Raw genomic sequence first — 26,557 nt, 5'->3', positions numbered from 1 at the left:
CTGAACGGGTGTTGGGACCCGCCGCCTTCCTTTCAGGCTGTGGGTCCTGAGAGATGTCATGAAAAACCAGGCAGCCTGACCACAAATTCTGCCTTGGATCAATGAAGAGCAGCTTCAAACTGAAAACACACACACACATCCACTCACACAGACTTTACACACAGCTCTTCCTCGGTCTTTGTAACATGCAGAGGTTCAGATGGAGAGCAGAAGGGGGTTATCAAGCTTCACAATCACTATTGATCACAGCCCAGATAGTATTCTTCATCTCTGTCTCTGGCCCCTCTCTCTTTCTCTCTTTTACCTTGACCTTAAACTTTCATTCTCTCTGCTTTTGTATGTTTCACCTGCAGTCTCTTGCAAAAAAAAGTGAGCTTCAAACAGACCACAACAAAGCACTAGTTATATGTTATATTTGAATTTTACAAGGTGTTTAAAAAGTGTTGCAATAGAGATGATTCAGATTGAAGCGAGAACAGAAGTAGGTTTTGTCAAAGAGATCCTCGTCTGGATCCAAAAGTTACACAAAGACATGATGAGTAGGAGTGAGGCAGAACAAAAGTAACCATTAAGCTAACATGGATGAGCCAGATATTAAATAACAAGGCCTGATTTTCCATGTGGACTGAAGCAGGTTCCACTGAACGTTTTAAATATTTCATCCGAATTTGATCATGTTTCAATATTTCTCTTGTATTCCTGAATCTCACAAGGTGTTCTCTTGCCAACAACCATTCCATTATTCATCAAGGACAAACCAGGCTCAAGGCCAGGCATCAGATGCACACACAGTCTGATGGACAAATATAGATGTCATGGATCTGGCAGCACAGTTCTGGACCGTTGCAAAGGGTGTGAGATGGTCCGATTCCCTACACAATGAACTCTTCAGACTGCAAAGGGACATCAAGCTTCATCTAAGTTATGAAGCAGCTTTAAACATGGAATTAAAGGGATAGTTCAGGTTTTTTGAAGTGGGGTTGAATGAGGTTCTTGTCAGTATAAATGTATTAGCCACAGGGGATCCAGGTCGGCTTGGCGCCTTTGTTGAGAAACCGTCTGGAGAACTGGAATAGAATCCAGGCATTCAACTGGACCAGCTCTAACATGCCATTTAGCTCATCTGAAGAAAGTCCAACCCAAACACATAGTGCCAAATCACAGCAAACCAAACCAGGTCTAGACCGTACTCTATATTCTATTACTAACAAAGACCCAACATCAAGACAGGATAAGATCCAGTGCCATCTTACAGACAGGACTCAGTCTGATCTCATCTTAATCCACCATGAGCAGAGCACTTTGCAGCATTTAGCAAGTTACAGTGGCAAGGACAAACTTCCTTTAACAGGCAGAAACCTGCAGCAGGACCAGACTCATGTTAGACACACATCAGCTGAGACCGTGTTGGAGAGAGGGATAGAGGGAGATGAAGAGAGAGAGAGATGATAGTGGTGAGATGTATAACAGTCGTTGTAGCAGCTGGAGTCTGACGTCCACAGAGGAACTTACGGGACAAGGGAGCTCAGGGACTCCAGAAAGGTCTATGGTTAGTAACTTTAATGGGACAGGGAGAGTTAAAGTAAGAGACAGGCAGACAGAGGAGAGAGAGACAGGATCCCAGTCTGTCAGTGTCTCTGTTCCCCCTATAGCAGCATAACTAAGAGCTGGTCCAAGCCTGAGCCAGCCCTATCTATAAGCTTTATCAAAAAGGAAAGTTTAAAGTCTACTCTTCAAAGTAGAGAGGGTGTCTGTAGCACTTTGCAGCATTTAGCAAGTTACAGTGGCAAGGACAAACTTCCTTTAACAGGCAGAAACCTCCAGCAGGACCAGACTTATGTTAGACAGACATCTGCTGAGACCGTGTCGGGGTTGAAAAGAGGGATAGAAGAGATGAAGAGAGAGAGAGAGAGAGAGATGATAGTGGTGAGTCAGATAGTAGTAATTTGCAGTCAGAAAGCCCATTCCTTTTTGTGCTGTTCTCTGATTTTGAACCTCAAAATGATATCCAACACAATAGAACATATAAGAGATGAGAAAAGGAGTCACTTGGGAGAGCTTTGATTGAGCTTAATAACACCTGACAATAGAGATGATATAGCACGGCAGCAGAATTACCTCTAATTCATCTTGGCAGTGGAGATTGTCTGCAACCTTAGGTCATATAGTATTATGCTGCAGAAGCCTCACCATTAATGTTGGAAAAAAAGGGATAAAACATGTTGGAGGATGAAGATGAAGATGAATCAGAACATTGTGATAGCTTTCTTTTCAGTCACATTTTGGGGCTTTTACACTTTTATTCGGAGAGGACAGTGGATAGGGGAGGAAACCAGAAGATAGTAGGAGAATGACGTGGGAAAGGGGCCCCAGGCTAGAATCGAACCAAGGCGGGCAACTTTACCATTAGGCTAAATCTGCACCTAGCTTCTTTTTCTAATAATTTAATGATGGCTGTTATCAATCAATAAATCAATCTTTATTTGTACAGCGTCATATCACAACAAACGTTATCTCAAGACGCCTTTACAAACAGAGCAGGTCTAGACCACTCTGTCTAATTATGAACAAAGACCAAACACCAAGGTAGGGTAAGACTCAGTTTCAACCCACGTTAATCCACAATGAGCATTGCACCTCGCAGTATTTAGCTAGTTACAGCAGCGAGGAAAAACTTCCTTTTAACAAGCAGAAACCTCGAGCAGAACCAGACTCATGTTAGACAGCCATCTGCCTCGACCGAGTTGGGTCTGGAAGGAGGGATAGAGGAGAATAAGAGATAGAGGGAGTGGTGATAGTGATGAGACGAGTAGTAGTAGCTGTTGCCGCTGGAGTCCAGCATGTCTGTGTCAGCTGGAGTCTGGAACGTCCACAGCAGGAGGATGTCTACGGCAGCTCAGAGGAACCTACAAGACAAGGGAGCTCAGGGACTCCAGAAAGGTCTATGGTTAGTAACTTTAATGGGACAGGTAGAGTTAAAGAAAGTGATGAGGGGGTTGGGGGGAAGGGGGTGAGATAGGATCCCCTGTTATGTTAACTGGTTGTAGGAGCAAAATACGATTATGTTCACCAAAGAAAAGTGTAGCTTTAATGTTTTCACTGCAAACACAACAGCTTTGTTTGCAGCTACATTGCACAGGGAGTTATGTTTGGACCGGCCATGTGTGCTAACTTGCTACAGCAACACAACACCACAAGATTTTGCAAGAGTTTATTCATTAAAAAAAATGTCCCATGTATGACTCTTCTCCTCCCAGGTGGGCTCCTTCTTCATGATCAACCTGTGCCTCGTGGTCATCGCCACCCAGTTCTCAGAGACCAAGCAGAGGGAGCACCAGCTGATGCAGGAGCAGCGAGCACGGTGTTCCTCCTCCTCCACCCTGAACAGCCAGCCCGGGGACTGCTACGAGGAGCTCTTCCAGCTAGTCTGCCATGTCATCCGCAAGGCCAAGAGACAAACCGTGGCTCTGTTCAATGCCCTGAGAGGGAAACCTCGTGGCTTCAGGGGCGTCGGAAGAGGCAGGGGAGGTGGGGAAAAGAGGGAGAGGAAGGCCAATGGAAGAGGAGGACGTGAGAGGAGAGCAGTGAAGAGGCACGGTATGTATTTGCAGAAATATGCACTGACAGGTGGGATTAGTTGTCCTTGAGTCCCAATCTGTATCTTAAGACTGGTCCACTTTATGGAGGTCTCAGCCTTGTCTCGGACCCCACTACATCATGACTCGGTTTTATCTTGATCTCATGATGGTTAGAACCACATCTGTTGGGAAATCCCTTCACTGCTTCTGATTTTTAAGAGATGCCCTCCCTTCTGTTTGCAGGTACACCCTGTCCCCACCACAGCAAACCCGACCACGCCTCGCCCATGGCCCTCACCACCACCTCTGCCACCGAAGGCTGCCCCCTGTGCGCCGCAGCCCTGTCGCTCACTGACGGGGTGGGACCGGTTCGCAGCGTGCTGAATGAGGAAGCAGAGGAGGGCGCGGTGGAGGAGACGGACAGGGAGGGTGCACAGCCTGGTAGTACAGAGAAGAATGGCCAGGCGGGTGCAGGAAAACATGGAAGCTGTTGTCCGCCCAAGAAGAGCTGCAGAGAGCTGTGGCATGACACCAGGCTGAAACTGTGGGGGATCGTGGAGAGCAAGTACTTCAATCGAGGCATCATGATCGCCATCCTCATCAACACCATCAGCATGGGCATTGAGCACCACGAGCAGGTATGGACTCTTACTTTAATATTCTCTTGTTTCTGCAGTGTCTGTCAGTTTGTCTTTCTTCCACAGCTGCCTAGTCATCACTTGAATTAAAAGTTGTCACTATCACAGATGTGTGAGACACCACAGGCTTCCCTCAGCAGACTCAATGAAATCACACACAGATCAAAAGCCACTTTTTAAATACACCTCAACAACACACAGAGAAGAGAGAGGTTAGACTTGAGTTCAGCTTTGTGATCCAAAAGTCATGAGTTGTGATTTTAATACCTGCTTTCATGAAGCAGCTCTTTAGTGAATGTTCTGACATTTGCACTTTATTAATGTTAAATAAAATGTCTCAAGTCCTCTGTGGCCTTGAGTCCATGAGTAAAGATGGGCTCTTTATCCTGATAAACAGGTAACTGGTACTTTTAGTCTTTAAAATGCCTTAATAATGTCTTATCAAACAGATGGGTGCTGCCATTTTTTGAAAATTGAAGTCAAACAGGCCGGTTGTTATCCGTTGGGGACTTGGATTTAAGCTGAAGCACAAGACTGCAGCAGGCTGGTGTATGAGGCATGTACTCAAAACACATCATAAGAGCCTGTGTTCCCAAGACTACACAGCAGCCAGTGAGTGATTTGTCCAATTTCGCTCCCATTTACATGTGCTCTCACCAGGGCTAGCACCAATGGGAGCACCTAACCCCAAACCCTTTACTGCAAACTCAAGTATCCAATTTTAAAAAACACATCTGTAGTCAATTTTGCCCAAACCTTTATAAACAGATGTCTGCACACAAAGTGCAAAATCTGTTCTCAAGGATAAGATTTTTGGAGTCAGAAGCTTTCTCATTGAAGTTTGTTTTGAGAAGAACATAAATTATGTTTGAAATTGTCTGTACAGAGAAAAAGAGGGATCACAGAATCCATCAGCTACCGTCCAGCTTTGAATTTATCTCGACTAAAAGAGATTGAAAAGCAATTGGTTGTGGATGTTTCCCTCAATTCTAACTTCATTCCAATGTCTCATTTATCTGACTGGACTGTAAACATCACAGTGCTGAAAAGAAAGCCTTGGTTCAAATATCTAACACCTCTTAGGCTGGGCATGCACTCTGCAAACAGAGGCTGATTCTGACACAATTTTTGAGTGATTTCAGTTTGATCACGTCTCTGCAACTTCCCTTAAAACACAAGAGGACAAACTACCTTTGGAAAACATTTTTTTAAAGACTTGTTTGCTTGTAGCTATGAAACATGTAGTTGCAAGTAGAACCGGGGCGATATTGCAAAATATGTTATACAAGGTTGATTTTTGCCCCCAAGTGAAAGTTGAAGAACTAAAAGAGCTGAAGAAAACCGATTTCATTCTTTGATAAACTTCTTGAATCCTTCATTTTTGACGCTGCTAACAGGAAGCAGGTTTTTTCTGTAAGATGAGATTTTTGTGAAATTTTTGTTAGTAGACTATTATTTTTCTCAAGTAATTTGCATGATTTGATTTAAATTCACAACAAAGATAAATCAAATTGTGTACTGCGTATCAGTTTATAGAGTATTGTTTTGAGTTGTGCTCTCCCCTGTAAGGTTACTAAGGGTTACAGGCAAAGTGATGTTGTTTCCAACAGTGCAGTGAACACATCACGGTGGACATTGAACGTGTTGGAAATGCATAGCAGAACTTATCTCTGTCCTCATCCTTTAACCACATCCTGAAAGTTTATTTAATGAAGTGCATTAAGGTAATAGTGAATGCAGAGTTGACACAGTGTCAGACTAACGACTCTGTTTGAGCTCCTAGGTTTTGAATTTTCTTCAGTGTCGCCGTCGCTCATTTCAGCTGTGTTTACATTCCCCTCCAAACGTCTTTAAGCCCCGCCTACCTCTCACCCTGCGACATGATTGGCTGTTCAATGCAGTCTTCTTCTTCTGCCTAATGTTTGGTGGCAACAAATTTTAATGGCTCTTTTTTTATTATTACTTTATTACATGGAAAACAATTTCAACTTTCCAGACCACTGCACTTTCAAATATGTTGCATTTTTTTCTCATATTTTTTAAATGAAATATGACATAATAATAAAATAACCCAAACTCATATCACATTTTAATTGAACATTTGTTACATTTATATTGAGAAAAATTATATGACACTAATTATCGTTATTGAATTATCGCCCAGCCCTATTGCAAGTCTTCATTCCATCATCAACACCTCCAGCTGCAGAGTTCAAAACAAAGAAAAAGCTTTCACGATCACTTTTGAGACTTTTAACCCTCCTGTTATGTTGTGGGTCAAATTGACCCCTTTTAAGGTAAGAAAAAGAATAATTTAAAAAAAAAAATTTTCGGTATGAAACGTCTTTGCTTGGCTAAATAGGTGAAATCAACATATAAAAACAAATGGTTCATTACACATTTTAGGCAACATTTGCCTTCCAAATCAGCTGAAAAAAGCCTTAAAAATCTGGTATATTTAGGTATTTTCAATGTGGTTTTAAAAAAAAGTTTTAACAAGATTTTTAATTAAAAATGAGTGAGTTATCCTCATTAAACCATGACCTGTGAGGATTAAAAAACACTATTGCACCAAATATTGATTTAAATGGTTAGTAATGGAGTTAATAATGAAAAAATGTTTATTAGGATTTTTTGGGGTTCTGACACTTTTGGATAATTAAATATGCCCCGGGTCAAACTTACCCAAGAACATTATTGCTGTTCCTGAGAAACAAACATAACAGGAGGGTTAAGTAAAAATACAAAATATGCAGAATTTAAAGAATTCTTTTGGGGTTTGTGAATCATTTGAATAAATGTGTTTGTTATCCTTTAGTTATTAGTTGTATTTAGCTTTATGTATGCAGTTGTCACACTGAGTGCATGTTAGCTAAATGCTTCCTCATAGAAGCTGAGCTGCACACTCTCAATCTTACAACAGTTGTTTCAGGGAGAACAAACAACCAGTTACCATCAGCATGAGTTCAGTCTCTTGGTGTTCCTCCTGTCAGTCAATGTCCACACTCCTCCGCAATGCTAAGCTCTCCCTGTTCTCTCTCCTCCACATCCAAATCACTGTCTACCTTGACTTTGCTTCCTTCTGTCTTTTTAAAGCAAAGTAATATAAATCCCAAAACCACAGCTGAGACATGTCTCTGTTAAGATTAGGCAGCAGGATATGAGTCGGGCTACTAGAACATGATCACACTTTACGGGTCAGACAAAACAAATCAGTACATCCAAGCTTTTAAAAACTAGATCCGGATGCTGTCTTTAAATATGAGCGTATCTTCTGTTTCTGCGCTCTCAGCCGCTCAGCCTTCACTCTTAGTCTTTCTATCAATATTTCTCGCTCTTGCTATACCATCGCCCACTCACGCCTGCCACCGCCGCAGTGGTGGGTCGTCTCTCATCTCGGGGGCGGCTAAAAATAGAGAGAGACAGAGCGAGGGAGGCAGACAGAGACTTTGCTCCTTTAATGGGGAGGAAATAGTGAGCTGGGATGTCTGGGGTCCCAGCACCTGTTTGGCAAACCGGAGTCCTGCCTCCCTCTGTTTGAACAGTGCTACCAGGGGCTTCATCCATCACATGGCTCTGATCCTCATCCTGCAGAGGGGGGCTTCCACCTGTCCCACTACACCTGTTGGTTCAGGTTCTGTTGGTATGGTAACAGTAGATCACCTGTTTGCCAAATGTTGTTGTTCTGGAAGCTTCTGTGACGCTGCAGGTATAATGTAGGCATCCAGACTCTGCTACAGGCAATATCCCATAATATAATGAGAGTTTATTATGAGAAAACACTGTGGGTGCGGTTGGTGAAAGAGTGTTGAGGGCTTTTTTATGAGAGCAAGGACACATTTACTTTAATCAAACTACCTGAGACAGACTCATTCACTAAAATAAAGGATTTTAAAGACAACCTTCAAAGGCATCTTATCATCACAACATATTGAATCACTTTTTTAAAACCTCAAATCATGAAAAAATATTGTTGGTTTTTGCTTAAACCATCAATGAAAGTGTGGGTTTTATTTGTTTTTAAGAAACAAAAGCTAAATTCTAAGAACAAGTTATGTGTTCTAGTCTGTTTATATCTTTATTGACATTGTTAGCATGTCCTACAAACTAGCATGCTATCAACAATAACACTGGAAATGCAGTGTCATATGTCCTCTTTAAGTGGAAGCTAGTTTTGGATGCTGTGGAGCTACTGATCAATTTAGTATCTCTCTCATTTTCTTACAAAAGCTGGAAAGGTTACAGTCAGTAGAAAAGTTGTACAATTAGTATTTGAACACACTGTGTAGCTCTCATCTGTATCCTTATGAGCACTGTACAGCTTTCCTCAACATTTTATGTGATATCATGCAATTTTAAAGGTCCTGTGAGGAGTTATAGGCAACTCCAAAACAGACTGACAGTGATGCCTCCTTGAGAAAATCAAACCATCATCATCAAGAGTAAAAACTTGAATATTTGACTATTCGATTAGGAAACGCCTTTTTCTACCTTTTCTGCACAATTATTCACTGTGAGTGATACTTTTTACTATTTAAAGACAGCAGAATTATATTTTTTATCCCAGGAAATAATATTTATGCATGAACAGAGCAGAGTCAACAAGATGAGTAAAATTATAAAAGGTAACACTTTATATTAACTACACACTTTTAAGCATTAATTAAGCATTAATACTTAACTCATCATCTGTAAAGCATTGTTCATATAATAATACTCATTTATATATCATGTACAAACACAGTTATAAATGTTTTATTATTCGTGAATATGACTCTCTATAATGTGTTAACTAACTCTTTGTTCATACTTTATAAATGATGGATTCACCAAATACAAATGAACTATTGTGGTCATTATAAACCAGTTATAAACACATTTACAGGTTATGATTCTAACGTTTAATAAGGGTTAGTGAACACCTTATTACATAGCAAATTATGATTAATTAAGGTAGTCACAAAGGACTTATAAGCTACTTGTTCATGGTTTTGTGAGCAGATCTAAAGTGAGGACTTTATACGCTTTACAAATAATTAATTAATGAGATTTAAGACCAGCAGCACCTTAAAACACAGAATCCAAGTTATTGTTCAGTTTTGCAGCTGCATTTTAACTTTAACAAAGAGTTAGTTAACACATTATAGAGAGTTATATTCATGAATAATAAAACATTTATAACTGTGTTTTTGCATGATATATAAATGAGTATTAATGCATGAACAATGCTTTACAGATGATGAGGTAAGTATTAATTAATGCTTGATTAATGCTTAACTAATGCTTAAAAGTGTGTATTTAATATAAAGTGTTACCTTATAAAAGGTATCACTTTGTCCAGAGGGGGCGCCAAAGTCAACACAAACAGAAAGTTCTCACAGGAGCTTTAATTACAAATGGGACAGCCATGTATGCTCATTAGTGGTTCTGCTGGCTAGCTTTCCAATTTCTCTTCTTCACATAAAATATCACAGGTTTAACCATCAAGTACATATATTTTTTTCAGAAGCTTTGTAAAAGATTCAAATTTGAAAATTAGTGACCTATGAACATTAATAAGTGAGTCAGAGAACTTTGCTGAAGAAATAATAAGGCTAATGTTAGCTAAATTAGCCAGTTACCTTTAGCTAGGGAAATGCCTGGCAAGCTGTCATTTGAGAAACAAAATCAAGGGGTTTTAGACCCAAATGCGGAGCCTTTCTGTATACAACTCACTTATTTAGCATTTATTTCACTGTTTTTCCCTTTCAATCTTAATCTAGTTATTGTTACAGAACATGCAGTACTTAGGATTCAGTGCAAAGCTGCAACTGAAGAACAGCGTGCAGATGACAAATCAGTCTTCATTCACATCATTATTTGAGTCTTGGTTCTTGTATTCATCCCATTTAGGTGCTCTAATGATGCTTGAATATATTGCATGGGTAGAATATGATCTAATTTCAAAATGTAGACTCCTTATTTTCATATTGACTGTGTGAAATGGTGCATATGTTTTAAATTCTCTCAAAGGATGACCATAAGTTCCAAGTTTTTATGAACATCTAAGAGCTTACAACATCACAAACATGATCATAACTCAGCGATGAAGTTGCATCAGATGTTAGTCATTCTGGTAGAAGAGACTTTAGATACTATGATGGCATAATTTACATGTCTGAAAAACAAGGCACTACCCATATTGAACAGGACGGATTGCCCGAGTGAGAAGACACCTCTGAGAATTCAACAGCTGTTTGGGGGATTAATAATGCAGCAGCGTGATGGGTACTTTGGACATTTGACAAGGATGGATAGAGATCAAACAACACTGTTGAATGAATGTGTCTCTCTGCCAAAAAAGACAAGATTAAAACAGAAGGAAATTTTGGGACTTCTGTTGCATGGGCAGCCATGGTTGCTGTTGAGATATTCAACAACTCCCACGCACTTAATTACAGTTTTTTTTAAGTGATGGTGGTCACATTCAAAGAGGGATCACAGCAGAGAGCAAGTATATTTTGTAATCACAAGCAAATATGGGCCAGAGGATTTTAAAACAGAATCATTTCTGGGTTTTTGAGGACAATAAACAAATTCTAAGAAAACAGTGGTGCGCCTTGAGATGGAAAATTGAGAGGGGACAAGGATTTGAATTAATCAGTTACTGAAACCTTCTAACCCCACCAGACGATAATTGAAGAATGAACAGCCAGCAGGAAAATCCTTAATAAGTTGGCGAACCAAAGCTGCTGTTGAAACATGAAAATGATTTCACATAAAATACACTCTGCACAGGAAAACAAATATCCATGCATATTGTTTACTCCAGAAATGAGACTGAGAGAAAGGCAAAATGTAGATTTTTGGTATGCCTTCCATTATCACATTACTGCTTTTCATTCGAATCACCATAACAGTGGCTTTGAGTTGTTTACTGTCAGGACTGTCAGGTGAAAGGTGTTTCACTAACAGGGGTCAGACTCACTGTGTGACTGATGTTAAAAGCATTGGAGTGCTGAAAGGCTAGAAAAATGAACTTGTTGCAAAAAGTTCTAAAACTTGTCACTACCCTCATAACTCATTAGACCATAACAAAGTGAGCATTTCAACTCTATTGACCAGAGTCAAATGGGGCCATCTCCCTTTGGACGCTCAAATGCTGCTATCAGAAGGATGATGCTGTGTTCAGGCTGCAAGCTGAGTAAAAACAGAGAGAGATATTCTGACCATATTTCAAGGAGAAACAACAGACTTCATAACCCATTATCTGAAGGTAGACAACAGCTAACATTGAACCATGTCCTAGCTGACATTATTACATTCTAACAGTGTCATAATGCCAGCTAGGTAAGGGTTAATGGTCATCAAAATGTCGTGTTAACATTAAAAAGGCATGAAGCCCCTAAGAATGTTTTAGTCACACTGTCTTCTCTTAGTAAATGTCAATAATAAAGACTTATTAGGTGCGCTTATTTTTGTATGACTTATTATGTGAAACACAATCGTACATCATGAGCAGCAACATTTGAGAGTCTCATCCAGAGTGTGTCAAAGACAGAAAAACAGGCTGTGTTGTGAATATGGTTAATGGTTCAAAGTTTAGCCTGAAGGGAGAACCTGCAAATGGAAATGTTCCCTGAAAATCAGATAAATGAACGACTTATTGGGAGCAGAGCAGTGTGGGGATGTGGTTTTGCCTGCATGAACACACACTAGGCCACTATAGTCTTGAGTTTTTTGTTTTGGAAACTTAACTTCCAGTGCTTTAACCCCTGAAGACCTAGACCATGTTTGGGGACGCCAGACTCTCCTGAATTTATTTTGAATATGTTGAATGAGACAAATGTGGTATCAATGGAAAGCTGAGAATGTCTGTTGTAACTGAGTTTTAGTGGTTCAAAAGTTATCAAACATTTAAGAACAAGTAGTCGCCACCGGCTGTCTAGGTCTTTGAGGGTTAAGTGGACTGGTACACCCCGTCTCAGTTTCACCCTTTGGTGCACCAGGACTAGCGGTGGAGCCAGACTTTTTTGACTGGGGCGGCACTGATATCTGTGGGGGTGAACGTGAGGGGCTTACCCCAAACCTAAGGGGGATTATCTCCATGAATCTTATCAACTTTGACTTCTAATATAAAATAATCCAAAACATTTGTTGTTCATAATGTGATTAGCTGCAGTTTTAGACTATGGTAGTGTAACCTCCTCCCACAGCTCCACAGTAATCATATCTTTCATACACTCTTCTTTCCGTCCACTGTATCTCTGTGAGCAGTTAACAGGTCTAGATGCTTTCATTGCATGTATTACAGGGAAATGTTACCAACATATTCACATGTCTTCAACTTGCTATAAGTTCCTCTGCTGCTTCACCACTCTGTCTGGTGTCTCCTTTGTCCACGCTGTCATTTCTGTGTAATGTTTATGCAGCCAAGAAAAAAGTAGCATGTTCATAATTTATTAACTTTGAAGGGTAACTCAATAGAGTGGCAACATTTCAATTTGCTGAATTTAACTCTCTAAAAACCCAGAAATAAGAAGTTCGTTCAAAGTCCCCATTTAAAGTACCAACAAAATAAAATGTTCCACATTGAAATGCAAAGCAGACATGAGCTGCCTGTTGAAACATAACCCAAATATCCATCCGTTATCTTGACCGCTCATCTTGTTAGGGGTCACAGGGGGCTGGAGCCTATCCCAGCTGGCTTTGGGCGGAAGGCAGGGTACACCCTGGACAGGTCGCCAACCTATCACAGGGCTAACACAGAGAGACAGACAACCATTCACGCACACACTCACACCTAGTAATTTAGAGTGATCAATTAACCTGGTGAGCATGTTTTTGGACTGTGGGAGAAAGCCGGAGTACCCGGAGAGAACCCACGCATGCACGGGGAGAACATGCAAACTCCACACAGAAAGGCACCTGTCTGGCCGGAGCTTTGAACCAAGAACCTTCTAGCTGTGAGGCAACAGCGCTACCACAGCCATAACCCAAATAGTTGATTTCAATTTAAGTGCCGCCTCTGACAAGGCTAACAGCCAGTAGCCATTATAGGGTTTCAGGGTGGCCACTGGGGTCACCAATCCACATCCTGGCTTCCCCTCTGTCCGTGACTTCTTTGGTATACCAGGACTTCTTACCCTCTCCTTCTACCTCTTGACAGCTCATAATAGAACCTAAAATACGTTACCCATAGCACACTACATGATGCTCATGTCTTTTTGCAGGTGTCACATGACTCTCACTTGTCTGCGAGAGGGTAAGCCACTGCAGCCAGAAGTAACCAAAGCTACTGTATAGGTTATATTGTGGGGTGGAACATTAGACAGCAGCATGGTGATGCAGAAATGCAGAGGTTTTTTGGTTGTGTGCACAGGCACATCATTATCCTCTGGTATCTTTCATTAAGTAGAATTTAAGAACGTTATACCAACAATTCTACACACATGCCACCAAGTGAATAATGGGAGAACCAGCATTTTTTCCCCACTCAAAGCTCTCGTTACTGCTGAGAAAAGATCACAGTCAGGGTGTAAGAAAATCTGTGTCAACTGTTGGAAGGACATAAATGCAAACTGTGGGTTCTGGGGTCAAAGTCAAACGATGTGCAACCACCCAATTATGCATCACACAAGTTGTGCAGAATGACCTCTGGCTCGATGAGCGTTCAGTAAGAAGTAGAGCGAGTGAGTCATTGCGCCCAACATCAGAGGAATCCAGAGGACGAAAAAAAGGACTTACACTCCTAGTTGAAGAAACAAATACAACCCTCTGCTGTTTTTCTGCTGAACTCTACACTCCGGGTCAAACGTTATTTGGCTAATGCAGCTGATTGTCATGTTTGTAATGCTGCCAAATTAATTGAAAGAGGCAGAAGTACGCTCCACCTCTTGTCCTTGAAGAGCTGCTGATTAAGGAATGTTATCAAATGTGCTGTTCAGACTGTAAAAGCTCAAAGTAAGCACAATTTTCTGCATTTTAAGAACAGTGCAGATGCCAATTTTGTGCAAGCTACTGTAAATTATACCTGATAGTCATTAAGTGTCATTGATGTATGCAAACATTTAAGGGAACATTGATTTTCCCAGATTCTTGAACCATACAGACAGCAGATTTTGTGCGACATAACCCTTTTCACGTTGAGCATTACTTTTGTTTTTGAGTTGTGGTTGGTTGTCAGAAGAATTTGGATCACTCCACAAGTGCATACCACTCCTTTTCTTAAAACAACTGAGTCCTCAGTGTGATATCAATTCCCCGCTCCTCTTATCTTATTCCACATACATCAGCCGAACGGGAAACACTTTAGATCTGTTCTCAGGTCTGCGGTAATGAGACGGCAGTAATGGATCTCCAGGGGCTGCCAGCGCAGTTTGGCTGGTCTGCAAACAGCGGTCAGCCGTCACATCGTTATCAACACTGGTGGGCACGCATCATTAGCCTGTGTTTTCACACAGCTAAACACTCATTAGCACCGACAAACACACACACACACATATGAATACATAGAGTGGTACAAACAGACGCACAAACATAGACATGTAAATGCAAGAGACACACACACACACACACGGCGCTCATTGATTCCAGGGTGGTAAATGTCAGAAGCATCATCGCTGGAGTTACAGAGGAGAGCTCTGTGGAATAGTGACGTGCTGGAAATCATGATTGCGCCAAATTTAGCTCTCTATGTCTGTGTGTGTTTGTGCATGTGTGTGTGTGTGTGTGTGTGTGTGTGTGTGTTTCCCTTTTTATCGAGCAAAGCCAAGTAGAAGCAGAAAGGAAGAAGAAAGAGGGAGAAGAAGTCAAACAGTGTCAGAGAAAGCCGAAAAGAAAGACACTGATGCACATTAACGACGTGAGACTGACAGCAAGTAAAAGGAACTGAAATATCTGAAACAGCATACGCTAGGAGGCTAAGAATAAATACTTAAAAATGTTCTTGCCAACGTTGAGGTGTTAACAAGACTGAGTGCTTTTATTCAAATATTGGCAGTGTGCTAAAGGGATAGTTTTTTCACTCTCACGTGTAACAGTTGCTGGAGTATCTTCCAGAACCAAATACGTATACACAACTCCTGGCAGCAGACCTTGATTCTTTCAATCTGTCTCTAATACAATGAGTGAAATGTTGGACCTGTTCACTGGCACCATTTCCAACATCCAGAATTGATGACACACCGTGTGATGTTGCCTTTGCCTGTTACCTGCTGCTGTGTTGTAGAGGATGTGCGCACGCAGAGCTGACAACATTTGAACAACATATACCTGCTGTGTAACTGCTTATCTATTTATCTGTAATCTTCTCGAAGTAAAGCTAACCACTTCACTCTCCTGTACTCTTTTATGGCATCAATACATTCCTGTGAGAGTGCAGCTGTGAGTAAAAGCTCTTGTCTTGTAATATCTTCACCCTCTCGATGATTTGATCCATGAAAAGTCAAAGGGTTGATATCCAGACGAAGAGACAAGTAAACTGAGGGAAAAAAAACAGATCAATAGATGAATGGAAAAGCGAGGACACAGCCTCTGTACTGTCCTTGGTTTTCTTGAAAGGATATACAATAAAATACGTAAAGAATACACTCAAAAAATCACAAGTGGCTTTTGTGTACAATATGAGTACTTTAAGCGAGTGAGTGAGGGGCAGTGGCATTTTCGATCGACCTTGACTGCTGGTTATTTGTATATGAACATGAACACGATGCTCCTAAAGCCTCCCACCACTACATCATTTCTTCTTATTCCCTCCCCATTAGAAGCTAACTCTTTCCATCTCTCATCTGTTTTCAATTCTTCTTCTACTGTAAACTTCCTTCACTATTTTGTCTTATTTTTTTGATATGGCTTAAAGCTAAAATTGTAGATACTATATACTAGTGCTCAAAAACAGTCAACAACAACACAACAACAGTTAGCAGGTCGGTCTGTTTTACTCGTCCATTTGTTCGTTTTGTCATGAGTCATTGATATTAACCAAGTCCCTTTCAGCATGCTTCATGTGTAAGTAAACTGACATGCTAACTTATGACTACTATTGGATTAGCATTAGCAAGTTAACATATGTAAGATGAGATTTATTTTTGTCTAATTTATTTTAAGAGTCACCAAATAGTCCTACTTTAATTCAAATTTTGTTTTTATTATTGAGTTCTTTAATGAAGTTCAAAAGACTTCTATTTCATATATTGCACTGCCTCTTTAAGGTTGCTCAGGGTGACATGGTTTTGAGCTGAAGTAAAGGTGTCACATGAATTCGATGTGCTGTTGTCCTATGTTGATGAGGGGTCATTGAAGGCATCACGACGCGCAGCAGAAGTTGTCCCGCGCTCTTTCTTCCTCACAGCCCTCAAGTATGATTAAATTAAGTTTCTAGTTAAAGCTGTTGAAGTTTAACAATTCCGAAGAGATACTTAATCAAGTTATGGCGTTGCAATAATGAACTCAATGCAGGGAAACTTGTAGGCTTCTATAACTGTTAGCATAACAGCCTTTTACTGATAAGCTAGCATACTTATATCAACATACATGGGAAACTGTAGCAATTAGCCAAAGGCAAGAATCAGTTATGAGTTTAATGTAGTAATAGTAGTAATAGTGTTTTATTCAGTCATCATGAATAACAAAATATTTTTACAGTACAGACACTTTCAATAAAGCACCAGTAGTGCATCTAGTGATGACTGAAAAGGCTTGGGCAGAAGCATAATGCTCATTTAAGCCTAGCCTACTTTTTCTCAAATAAAGCTTGCAGCTTCCCAAGTTTAAAGAAACTAAACTAAACTAAACTAAGCTAAGCTAAGCTAAGCTTAACTAAGCTAAACTCAACTAAGCTAAACTAAGCTAAACTATACAAAACAGTTAAATCACGAACACTTATAGCCTTCAAAATCTTCTATGCAAAACAATTTTTTTTTTAAATTAAAAGTGAATCACAAGTTTTCTAAATTTATTCTTGCATCATTCCAAAATGTAACCCCAACAACAGAAACACATGTTTGAGTGACTTTGTGTCAAATGAAAGTAGCTTACTTGGCACTTTTGACATTGAAAATATTAGCATTTTAATATAGCAGCATTATCTACTTTAGCTAGCATATTTGTTGTTAGTATGAGTGTTTAACTGTACAAATCAGCCTTCATCAAGGACAATATATTGGATCGTTATGTGAAGATGTAATGTTGCTAATATTCAAAACATGTCAATGTCTCAAGAAGGCATAGCTTTTCTTTAAATGTTAGCTAACAAATGCGTAGACTATAGCAATAAAAGCTGAACGTGATATACATGAAACACTGCTAACAAAACATTACACCATGTTGGCCTGTTAACATGAAAGTTAGCATGATAAGTGTCATGCTAATTTAGCCAAAATGTAGTCAAATATCACCAAAAGTATCCTATTGATGATTCATTTTTTTATGTCAATGATCAGAAGCCAAAATATGAGCTGAATCTTTTTCTATGATTCGTATTTGACCTAAAATACTGCAAGGATGCAGAAGAAGCAAAGTCCCCATCAATAACATTTTGGATTGTGTTAAGAGCCTCACAGCGACAGGAGGGTCCTGTGGGTGTTTGCTTTGATGCACTTTTGTTTAACTAACTCTCTATGTCTCTCATGTCTTCCTCCACTTATCTCTTTTCTTTTTGTTGTCCCTTCTCTTTGTATTTATCACTGCGCTCCATCAGCCAGACGAGCTCACCAATGTCCTGGAGATCTGCAACATCGTCTTCACCAGCATGTTCTCCTTGGAGATGATCCTGAAGCTCACAGCATTCGGCTCCTTCAGCTACCTGAGAAACCCTTACAACGTCTTCGATGGAGTCATCGTCATCATAAGGTAAATGCATGTTAAAATTATATTTAACGCACCATATTGTTGCAGAAAGGGGTGTGGCTTTTAGAGTAAAAAAATATGTAGATATTTTTTGGTTGCCAGACTGTTCTGAAAGCATCCAGAGGTTGAATTATTCATGTCATGCTTTGTCAAATTGTCACCTCTGTTCTACCTGGTTGAAATGTAGCACCTGTATGTATTTGGATGCCAGAGCGTCAGACAGCAGTGAACAGATATTGTCTTTTGTTGTGTGTGCCTGGAGCTTCAGGTAAGTGCCCGTGCCTTTGATCAGCAAGCGCTTTTCCCAATTCATGTGTCTGAGCGCCTTTGTCTATGATCCCCATTATAACCCTGAGATCAAATACACATCAAAGCAACTATAGCTGAACAAGATCAAATGTGCAGCCCGTCACAGAAGATGCATGTTGATTGAACATATCTACATCTGTCTTCTTATCCCCCTCGCTCCGCAGCCAATTTCCCTCTCTTCATCTATCCGAATGTCCTCAGCTATTCAGCTCTGTAAGAGTGCCCCCATTCAATCTTTGCCAGTGCAGGGCCGTGTCTATTTTGATGCTATTTCCATGCTAGTTTGATGAGCAGAGTGGAGCCTTTCATAAGTATCTCCATCAGAGGACACATTTCTTTAGAGCCAGTGGTTCTCCACTCATGATCAAACTAACTGAAAGACAAAGCGTCTCTGATTGTTCTGTATCAATTCATGTTCTAATATTTCATCTTTTTTAAAACTAATATAAAAATTGTTAAATGTTCTAATTTGGAGTGGCACTTGACAAGCCTGTTAGGGTTGTTTTGGCTCCTCCTGCACCTTTCTTGTCACTAACTTTAGTGTTTAGTCATACTGTTGAATTTACCTGTTATATCTTGGCTCTTGTTATTGAGCAGTAACATTTTCTGTTATCCTCTTATGAGTGCAATACAATGAAACATGCTAATATTAAGCAAGAGTTTGATTTATAATGTTTAAAACAGTCTGTGTTTTTTGACATGTTAGAGCAGCAGAACAGCTCTCTATTGCAAGATGTTTTATTCCAATTAAATGCTTGATGCATGTACACAAAGGTCTCGATCAAAACTCTTAAATTGGTGTCCATGAAACACTGAAATTTGAATCTGTAATCAGGATGATTTTAGTTAGGATGAGGAGGAACTGCATGTATAAACATTAGCTTGTATCAAGGTATCCTTGAGTATAAGATAAGATTTATTCTTTATTTAATAATAATAATAACAATAACAATAATAATAATAATTATTATTATTATTATGATTATAATTTATATAGCGCTTTTAATAATAATAATAATAATACATTTTATTTAAAGGCGCCTTTCTCGGCACTCAAGGACACCGCACAGATAGAAATATATATATACACGAATTTACATTAAAGGAAACAAAATCAGAGTCAGAAATGAAAACAATATAAACTAACAAGGGGTAAGAAAAAAATAGAAACAATAACAAAATGACAGAGCAATTGGAGTCAGACGGAGTAAGCGGTTTTGAACAGATATGTTTTGAGTTGTGATTTGAAATGGGGGAAAGAATCTGTGTTTCTGAGTTGAGGTGGCAATGAGTTCCAGAGACGGGGAGCAGAGCGGCTGAATGCTCGGCTCCCCATAGTGGTGAGACGGGCGGAGGGGACAGACAGGTGTATGGAGAAAGAGGATCTGAGGGAGCGGGAGGGGGTGGGAACATGGAGGAGGTCAGACAGATATGGGGGGGCGAGGTTGTGGATGGTCTTGAATGTCAACAGAAGGACTTTGAATTGAAAACGGAACTGAACAGGGAGCCAGTGGAGCTGTTGGAGGACAGGAGTGATGTGGTGGATGGAGGGGGGTTCGGGCAATGATACGGGCAGCTGAATTCTGGACCAGTTGGAGTTTATGGAGGGATTTGTGAGGGAGGCCGAAGAGGAGAGAGTTGCAGTAGTCCAGACGGGAAGTGACAAGGCTGTGGACAAGGATGGCAGCAGTGTGGGGGTTTTCTTAATACTCAAAGTCCCACAACGGGGACATTCAAAGTGTTACAGCAGCCAATTTGATAATGCAAACATTACAAAAAAGAGCATAAAACATATTAAGTATTAAAATTCTTAGAAATTAAAAAGTAAGTAAGTGTATTTTTTATTGGGAGATAGCATACAGAAAGGGGGAGATCAAAGTCGGTATAGTTTCTATTCTGTTTTTTCCCTTCTTACACTGCTTTCCTTGCATAAGTACACAACAAAAAACATATGGACAGTTAAGACATTTTACAAAAGAAAAAAGAACACATACAAAAGAAAAAATATACTAAAAGGGTAAGTGTATCTTAAGAAAAATATGTACAGTACTAATAAATGAATTGTACACTATATTATTAAGAAATGTGCACAGATGAGTAACATGTTTAAGATGGGTAAAGATGTATTGCACATGTTTTTGAGTGAGATTGGGTTAAGTTTGAATTGGACATTAATAAATAGATAAGGGGAGGTTATTGCACTTGATCTGTATCTGTATTAAGGTACATTTTTAGAGATACACTACCAGTCAAAAGTTTGGAAACACCTTCTTATTCAAGGGTTTGTATTTATTTTAATTATTGTAAACACTGTAGATTAATACTGAAGACATCAAAACTATGAAAGAACTCATATGGAATTTTTAATGAACAAAAAAGTGTTAAACAAAGCAGAATATGTTTTATATTTTAGATTCTGTAAAGTAGCCCCCTTTTTCCTTCATGACAGCTTTGCACACTCTTGGTGTTCTCTCAGTCTGCTTCATGAAGTGGTCTCCTGGAATGGTTTCTAATTAACATGAGCCTTGTCAAGAGTTCATTTGTAGAATGACTCGCCTTCTTAATGTGTTTGAGACCATCAGTTGTGTTGTTCAGAGGTAGGGTTAGCACACAATTGACTACTGCTGTAATCCAGATTATGGCAAAACCAGATTATTTCATAGTTTTGATGTCTTCAGTATTAATCTACAATGTTGAAAATAATTAAAATAAATGAAATCATTGAATGAGAAGGTGTGTCCAGACTTTTGACTGGTAGTGTACATTAAAGGAAGCTGTGACTTTGTTTAGGTTGAGGCTAAATTTGAACAGCACATCATGATGTTGCTTAAAATAATATCTTTGACTTTTGTTTTAGTTTATTTGACAGGGACTGCTGAGCCAGAGTTAGTTAAAAGAAAAAGCCAATTTACATTTGTAATCCACAAGACACTCAGTCAATGCCAAAGAAGCTTCTTTAAGTGTCTGAAAGAGTGTCCTCTGGTTCTAAGTGTTCTCATTAGTTGGTTGGTAAGACTTTATTCTTTTTCTGAGTATAAAAACAAACACTGAAGGAGAAAAGTGATTACTGCTTTCCTTGTGCAGATGTGAGTTTGCAGTTTGAGTGTGAAGTGAAAATAAAAAATAACATTAGCAATAGATGTAGAACAAAAGGTAATTTAAATAATCCAAGGTTTGCATTCAGATGATTTTCTCTGTTTGACTTCTGCAGAATGTGTGATGATCCATCATTCTATCTGTTAATGTGCCTCGTTGTGTCTCTGGTCTGTCTGTCTCTCCTCAGTGTTTGTGAGATCGTCGGACAGTCGGACGGGGGTCTCTCTGTGCTGAGGACCTTCAGACTGCTCAGGGTGCTGAAGCTGGTCAGGTTCATGCCTGCTTTGAGGAGACAGCTGGTGGTCCTCATGAAGACTATGGACAACGTGGCCACCTTCTGCATGCTGCTCATGCTCTTCATCTTCATCTTTAGGTAAGATGATGGACAGTACCAGGACTGTGTTCAATACCTCACAAATTTGGAGGCCGTCTTCCCATCATCATCCCACAACTCCTCCAAGGAACGTGTCTTTGTATATTTTCCTACAGTTTGTTTCAGGGTGATTAACAGGAAGGTCAAGAGTATCATTGTTTTATCTTCTCCTTATATGTCTCTTTGTATGCTCAGCCTTTCATCTCTTTTAAAGTCCTTTGCACCTGTTTTATAGCTGCCATTGAAGCCCAGAGGGTCACAGTGTGTGGCAGCAGCTATTAACCCTGAGTGCCGAATAATGAGGAGACACTTGAAGATCTTGTTAGAGTTTAACAAGCACACACTTAAAGAACAGGGGAAGCATAACAAGCAGGCATTTATAGATGCTCAAGGACTGAAGCTGGAGCACTCTGACGGCCTTGAATGTGTCCAGCAACAACCAACTTCAATTCAACCACCATGTTTTCCCCAATTTCAGCTTCCCTTTCTTTCCAGAGAGCCCCAGATTGCTTTTAAGGTCATGTTCATATTGTATCAACTTTCAAGTACACCCTTATTTTGATATGAATGCACTTGTATCATAAAACTTCATAATAATTGTCAGGTTGATACCATAGCAGTCCTTCTTTGGATGCTAGATATTGCTTGCAGTTCAATCACTGCACAACAGCTATGAGATATCCTGCAAGGACATTTTATCTGAACCTTCAACAATCATGTGCAACTAACTGGATGTAAAAAGAGTAGACATCCTTTCAAACTTTTATTCCAATGGTTACTGTATGTTATGGCGACAAGAAGGCCTCAAGGTTGGAGTAAATCCTATGTAACCAGGCTTTAGAGTTCAGTCTCATCCAACCATTGACATTCACTGTGTATGTATTACTGCAGGAAAAAAAGTGGGGGCTTCTTCGCCTTTATTTGATAGGACAGCTGAAGAGAGACAGAAAATGTGGGGAGCAGAGAGTGGGGGAAGACATGCAGGAAACGGTTGTGGCTGGGAATCGAACTGGCGACCCCTGCGACAAAGACTGTAGCCTCTGTACGTGGGGCACCCAGACTGCCAAGCCACCAGTGCCCCACAAAACAAGTCTTAATAAACAAAAGAAAGCATCTCTAAAATCCAAAGCAATTCAGACTATTAGGGGTGTGTCCACTGCCACCGTTTTTTATGCTGGCAGCACCTTTTTTCTATGCAGACTCAATGTGATTCAGTGTTTCCGGCGCCCTCAGCGTCAGCTGATTTTAGTCGCAGCGCTCTCAGTTGAAAGCAGTTCAACTTTTAGAACACCGCCGCACTCCTCAATGTCACTTCTTTACCATCGACCAATCAGAGTCAAGAAGGGGCGGGACTTCTGCAATCATCACACTCATTTTTTGGAGATATAATTTCCTGGTTTAAAAGCTGCTGCTGATGCTCTGACATGATTTCTACCAATGTTTTGTACAGTTCAATGTTAAAATGCCATTGAATGAAAGCATACGGAGCATTTTAAAACAGTCCTAACAGGACACAGAAGTGTCACGGGACAACTTTTCCTCACCCAGCAACAGTAAACGCTGTTGGGAAGTGCTCTGAAATTGAGGTTATGGGCGCTCCCAGCGAAAAAAAAAAACGCAGGCACTGGACGTGCCACCTCTGAATCATCAAGGCTTCTCCAAAGTTCACTTGATCATATTGCTTTACATTCATCATATTTTAAACACCTTTAGGGTGTACAATGTGTTTAGTTAATCCGAGGCTCTGTTGTTGTGTTGCAGTATTTTGGGGATGCACATCTTCGGCTGTAAGTTCAGTCTCAAGACAGAGACTGGTGACACGGTACCAGACAGGAAGAACTTTGACTCTCTGCTGTGGGCCATTGTCACTGTTTTCCAGGTAACCAACAAGCGGCTGTTTGATAAGCATGTGCACACATCCCTCCATATCACTTCTACTTACTGTGCAGATTTATTTCTATGCAGATGACTTGCATGTTTCTAAGCTTGTAAATGTATTGACCCTAAACTGCACGGATGTAAACTGGAGCAAATTAATGATTTGATAAAGCACACTAGGAAACTTACAATGCAGATCTCTTTTTATGCAGATGACTTTCAGATATTTTTTACAAGTATGCTGCAATTGTAACTTTAACTGTGATGATTTCATGTTGAGCATGTTTAAACATCTTTGATGCACACCAAGACATTCTCACAGTATAGGTTTCTTTTTATGCAGATGACTTGCAAATATCCCTAACAGATTTGTAAAGGATACAAAACTTCTGGAGACACATAACTGTAATAATCTAAACTTTGAGTTATTCAAAAGTTTAACTATCTGGTATATGTACTCCTTATGTCTGAATATTTATCCTCTCTTTGTTATTCCCTCAGATTTTGACCCAGGAGGACTGGAATGCGGTTTTGTACAACGGTATGGCAGCCACCTCCCCAGTTGCCGCTCTTTACTTTGTCGCCCTCATGACCTTTGGGAACTACGTCCTCTTCAACCTGCTGGTGGCCATCTTGGTTGAAGGATTCCAGGCAGAGGTAAGAGAGGAATTGCTAAACGGTTGTTTCCATTGCATTGCATTGAAAGAGATGATGCATTTCAAATCATCTCTGGCATAGTTAGAAATCAAGAAAGTACAAATTGAAAAGCTCTTAGCTCACAGAAAAATGAACTTCTAATAAAGTGCTGGGAGGATTATTTTTCCAACTAAACATAGCCTATAAATTGATGCCAAACAACTTTCACTGTGGACTCTTTCAAACTGTTCTTCTTTGTTTGGCATGTGTCCATCCATCCATCTTTATATTATGTGCAAAACGTCCTCTTCAGTGGACAGCTGACATCCATCTGTCTGTGTTTCTAAAGACTAAAGACTTTAACCTTTGACAGTGACCTTCACGGCTTAAATAAACCCTGCACTTGTGTTCTGCTGATTTTCACGCTGACAGAACTTAGTACGCAGACGTGCTCTGAGGTACTAATAAGGAACCACCTTCAAATACTCAGATAGAGCAAATTCTTTCCATCCATAACCAGATGTTTTTTTAGAATGGCTATTTATTATTTCTTGCAGTCGAGTGTTGACCATTATCCTTCACAGATGAAAGGAAAATGAAAAGGTCTTGTATGCTTGTTGAGTGTTAACTAAGGACTCAATACAGGGCAAGCACAGAGTTATGTAACCCTTTGCCTCCAGTACCTGAGGCGAACTCTGTGTGCAGAAATATATAGTGTGCTGATCATGCTCGGTAACAGCTGATCAGTCACACACATCTGCTTAGAGGATGCCCTCCAAAAACCAACAAAACTCTACTAACTACTAGCTCAGGGATGTTGGTAGTGTACCTTGCCTTCTTGGTCTCTGTAACTCTTTTAAGACCTTATCTCTTGGGTTTAGGCGGGGAATTGGACTCTGATGTTTTTTTGTAAGGGCAGAAAAGAGGCCCCAAACCATGATACTGCCACTTTGGGGCCTCAGATGCTCTTAATGACACAATTAAGTGTTTTGTTTTTTTAACACACCAGTTGTCCTTCTGTTGTCCACAGATTAGCGTTTCCAACTGTGTGTGTGTGTGTGTGTGTGTGTGTGTGTGTGTGTGTGTGTGTGTGTGTGTGTGTGTGTGTGTGTGTCTTTAAGCTAATGATGGGTCATTTTAGGCTTCTTTCCTCCTTTTAGGTACTTTGTAACCTTCTGTCATTACTACGGAAGATGATCAGAGCCACTGGAAAATATTATGAAGGTGCAATAGATATATATTTTTAATTAATACTGGAATTAAAGTCAGAATTATGTCTCTTTTTTCTGCATTTATTTTCTGAAATTCAGGGAGAAAAAAGACAGAATTCTGACTTTAATCTCAGAATAAAGAAAAAATATTGTGTCTTATTTTTTTATTCCTGTGATCCTAATCCTCTTCCGTTCATTATTACACATCTGATTATGTAGTGATTTTGTTGGACAGCAACTCTCCTGTGGAGATTATCATAGTAATGCTAGTTTTAGGAATATAGGTTAGGTTTATTTTGGTCTGCATCAGCAACCAAAACTTCCCCCCACAACATAGGAGGCATGTAAAACTGACAAATAAAAACAAAAACAAAACAATCACTGAGGGATTCATCAACCAAGAAAATATGTATAGAGATATACATACACACACACATCAATATGTGCATACACATACACATGCAAACGTACACAAGTACATTCATGCATACATAGAAAAATGCATCCACATCCACATATATGACATATTTATATATATATATATAGTTAGCATAGTAACTGTATGTCTAACAGTTTCCAGTTCTTAAACTTCCACGTCTTCTAATCCAACCCTGATCACCCTGAACCAGGCATAGGGGTTGCAAAGTAGCCATGGTTAGACACCTAGCATCTACTTTATGAAGGAATGTGTCACGGAATTGTTACTAGTCAAACAAACAAGTAAACAAATCAAATAATTACACACCCCTGTGTGCTATAGACCTTGATTTTAGGGTTCCTGGTTAGCTGTCCTCCAGCAGGTGGTGACCGCTAATATCACAGCAGTGTGTAATCTCACTGATTGAAACGCTTGTGTCAAATAACCCTGTAATATGTACACAGTATTAAAGAGGTGTACATACTTTTCTAACAATGACGTTCATTAGCATTCATTATGTTTACATGGAGCTCATATAATCAGAATAAGAGCCTGATAAGAACAACAACGCTTCATGCAAACAGTGGTCTGAT

At 39.9% G+C, this 26,557-nt stretch overlaps 1 protein-coding gene across 1 annotated transcript in view; it reads left to right on the top strand.

Moving 5' to 3' along the window:
- The window catches only part of cacna1ia (calcium voltage-gated channel subunit alpha1 Ia), a 427,222-nt gene that overhangs the window by 263,977 nt on the left and 136,688 nt on the right, over positions 1-26,557 (top strand). Inside the window, exons 10-15 of the mRNA XM_034687815.1 lie at positions 3,258-3,597; positions 3,822-4,216; positions 17,895-18,046; positions 21,636-21,821; positions 23,583-23,700; positions 24,201-24,356. Of these exons, the coding sequence (XP_034543706.1) occupies positions 3,258-3,597; positions 3,822-4,216; positions 17,895-18,046; positions 21,636-21,821; positions 23,583-23,700; positions 24,201-24,356 (1,347 nt within the window). The remainder of the gene's footprint in view (positions 1-3,257; positions 3,598-3,821; positions 4,217-17,894; positions 18,047-21,635; positions 21,822-23,582; positions 23,701-24,200; positions 24,357-26,557) is intronic.

The sequence above is a fragment of the Notolabrus celidotus genome, chromosome 7 (assembly GCF_009762535.1).
Source record: "Notolabrus celidotus isolate fNotCel1 chromosome 7, fNotCel1.pri, whole genome shotgun sequence".
NCBI lineage: Eukaryota > Metazoa > Chordata > Actinopteri > Labriformes > Labridae > Notolabrus > Notolabrus celidotus.
This window is presented reverse-complemented; position numbering and strand designations above follow the sequence as displayed.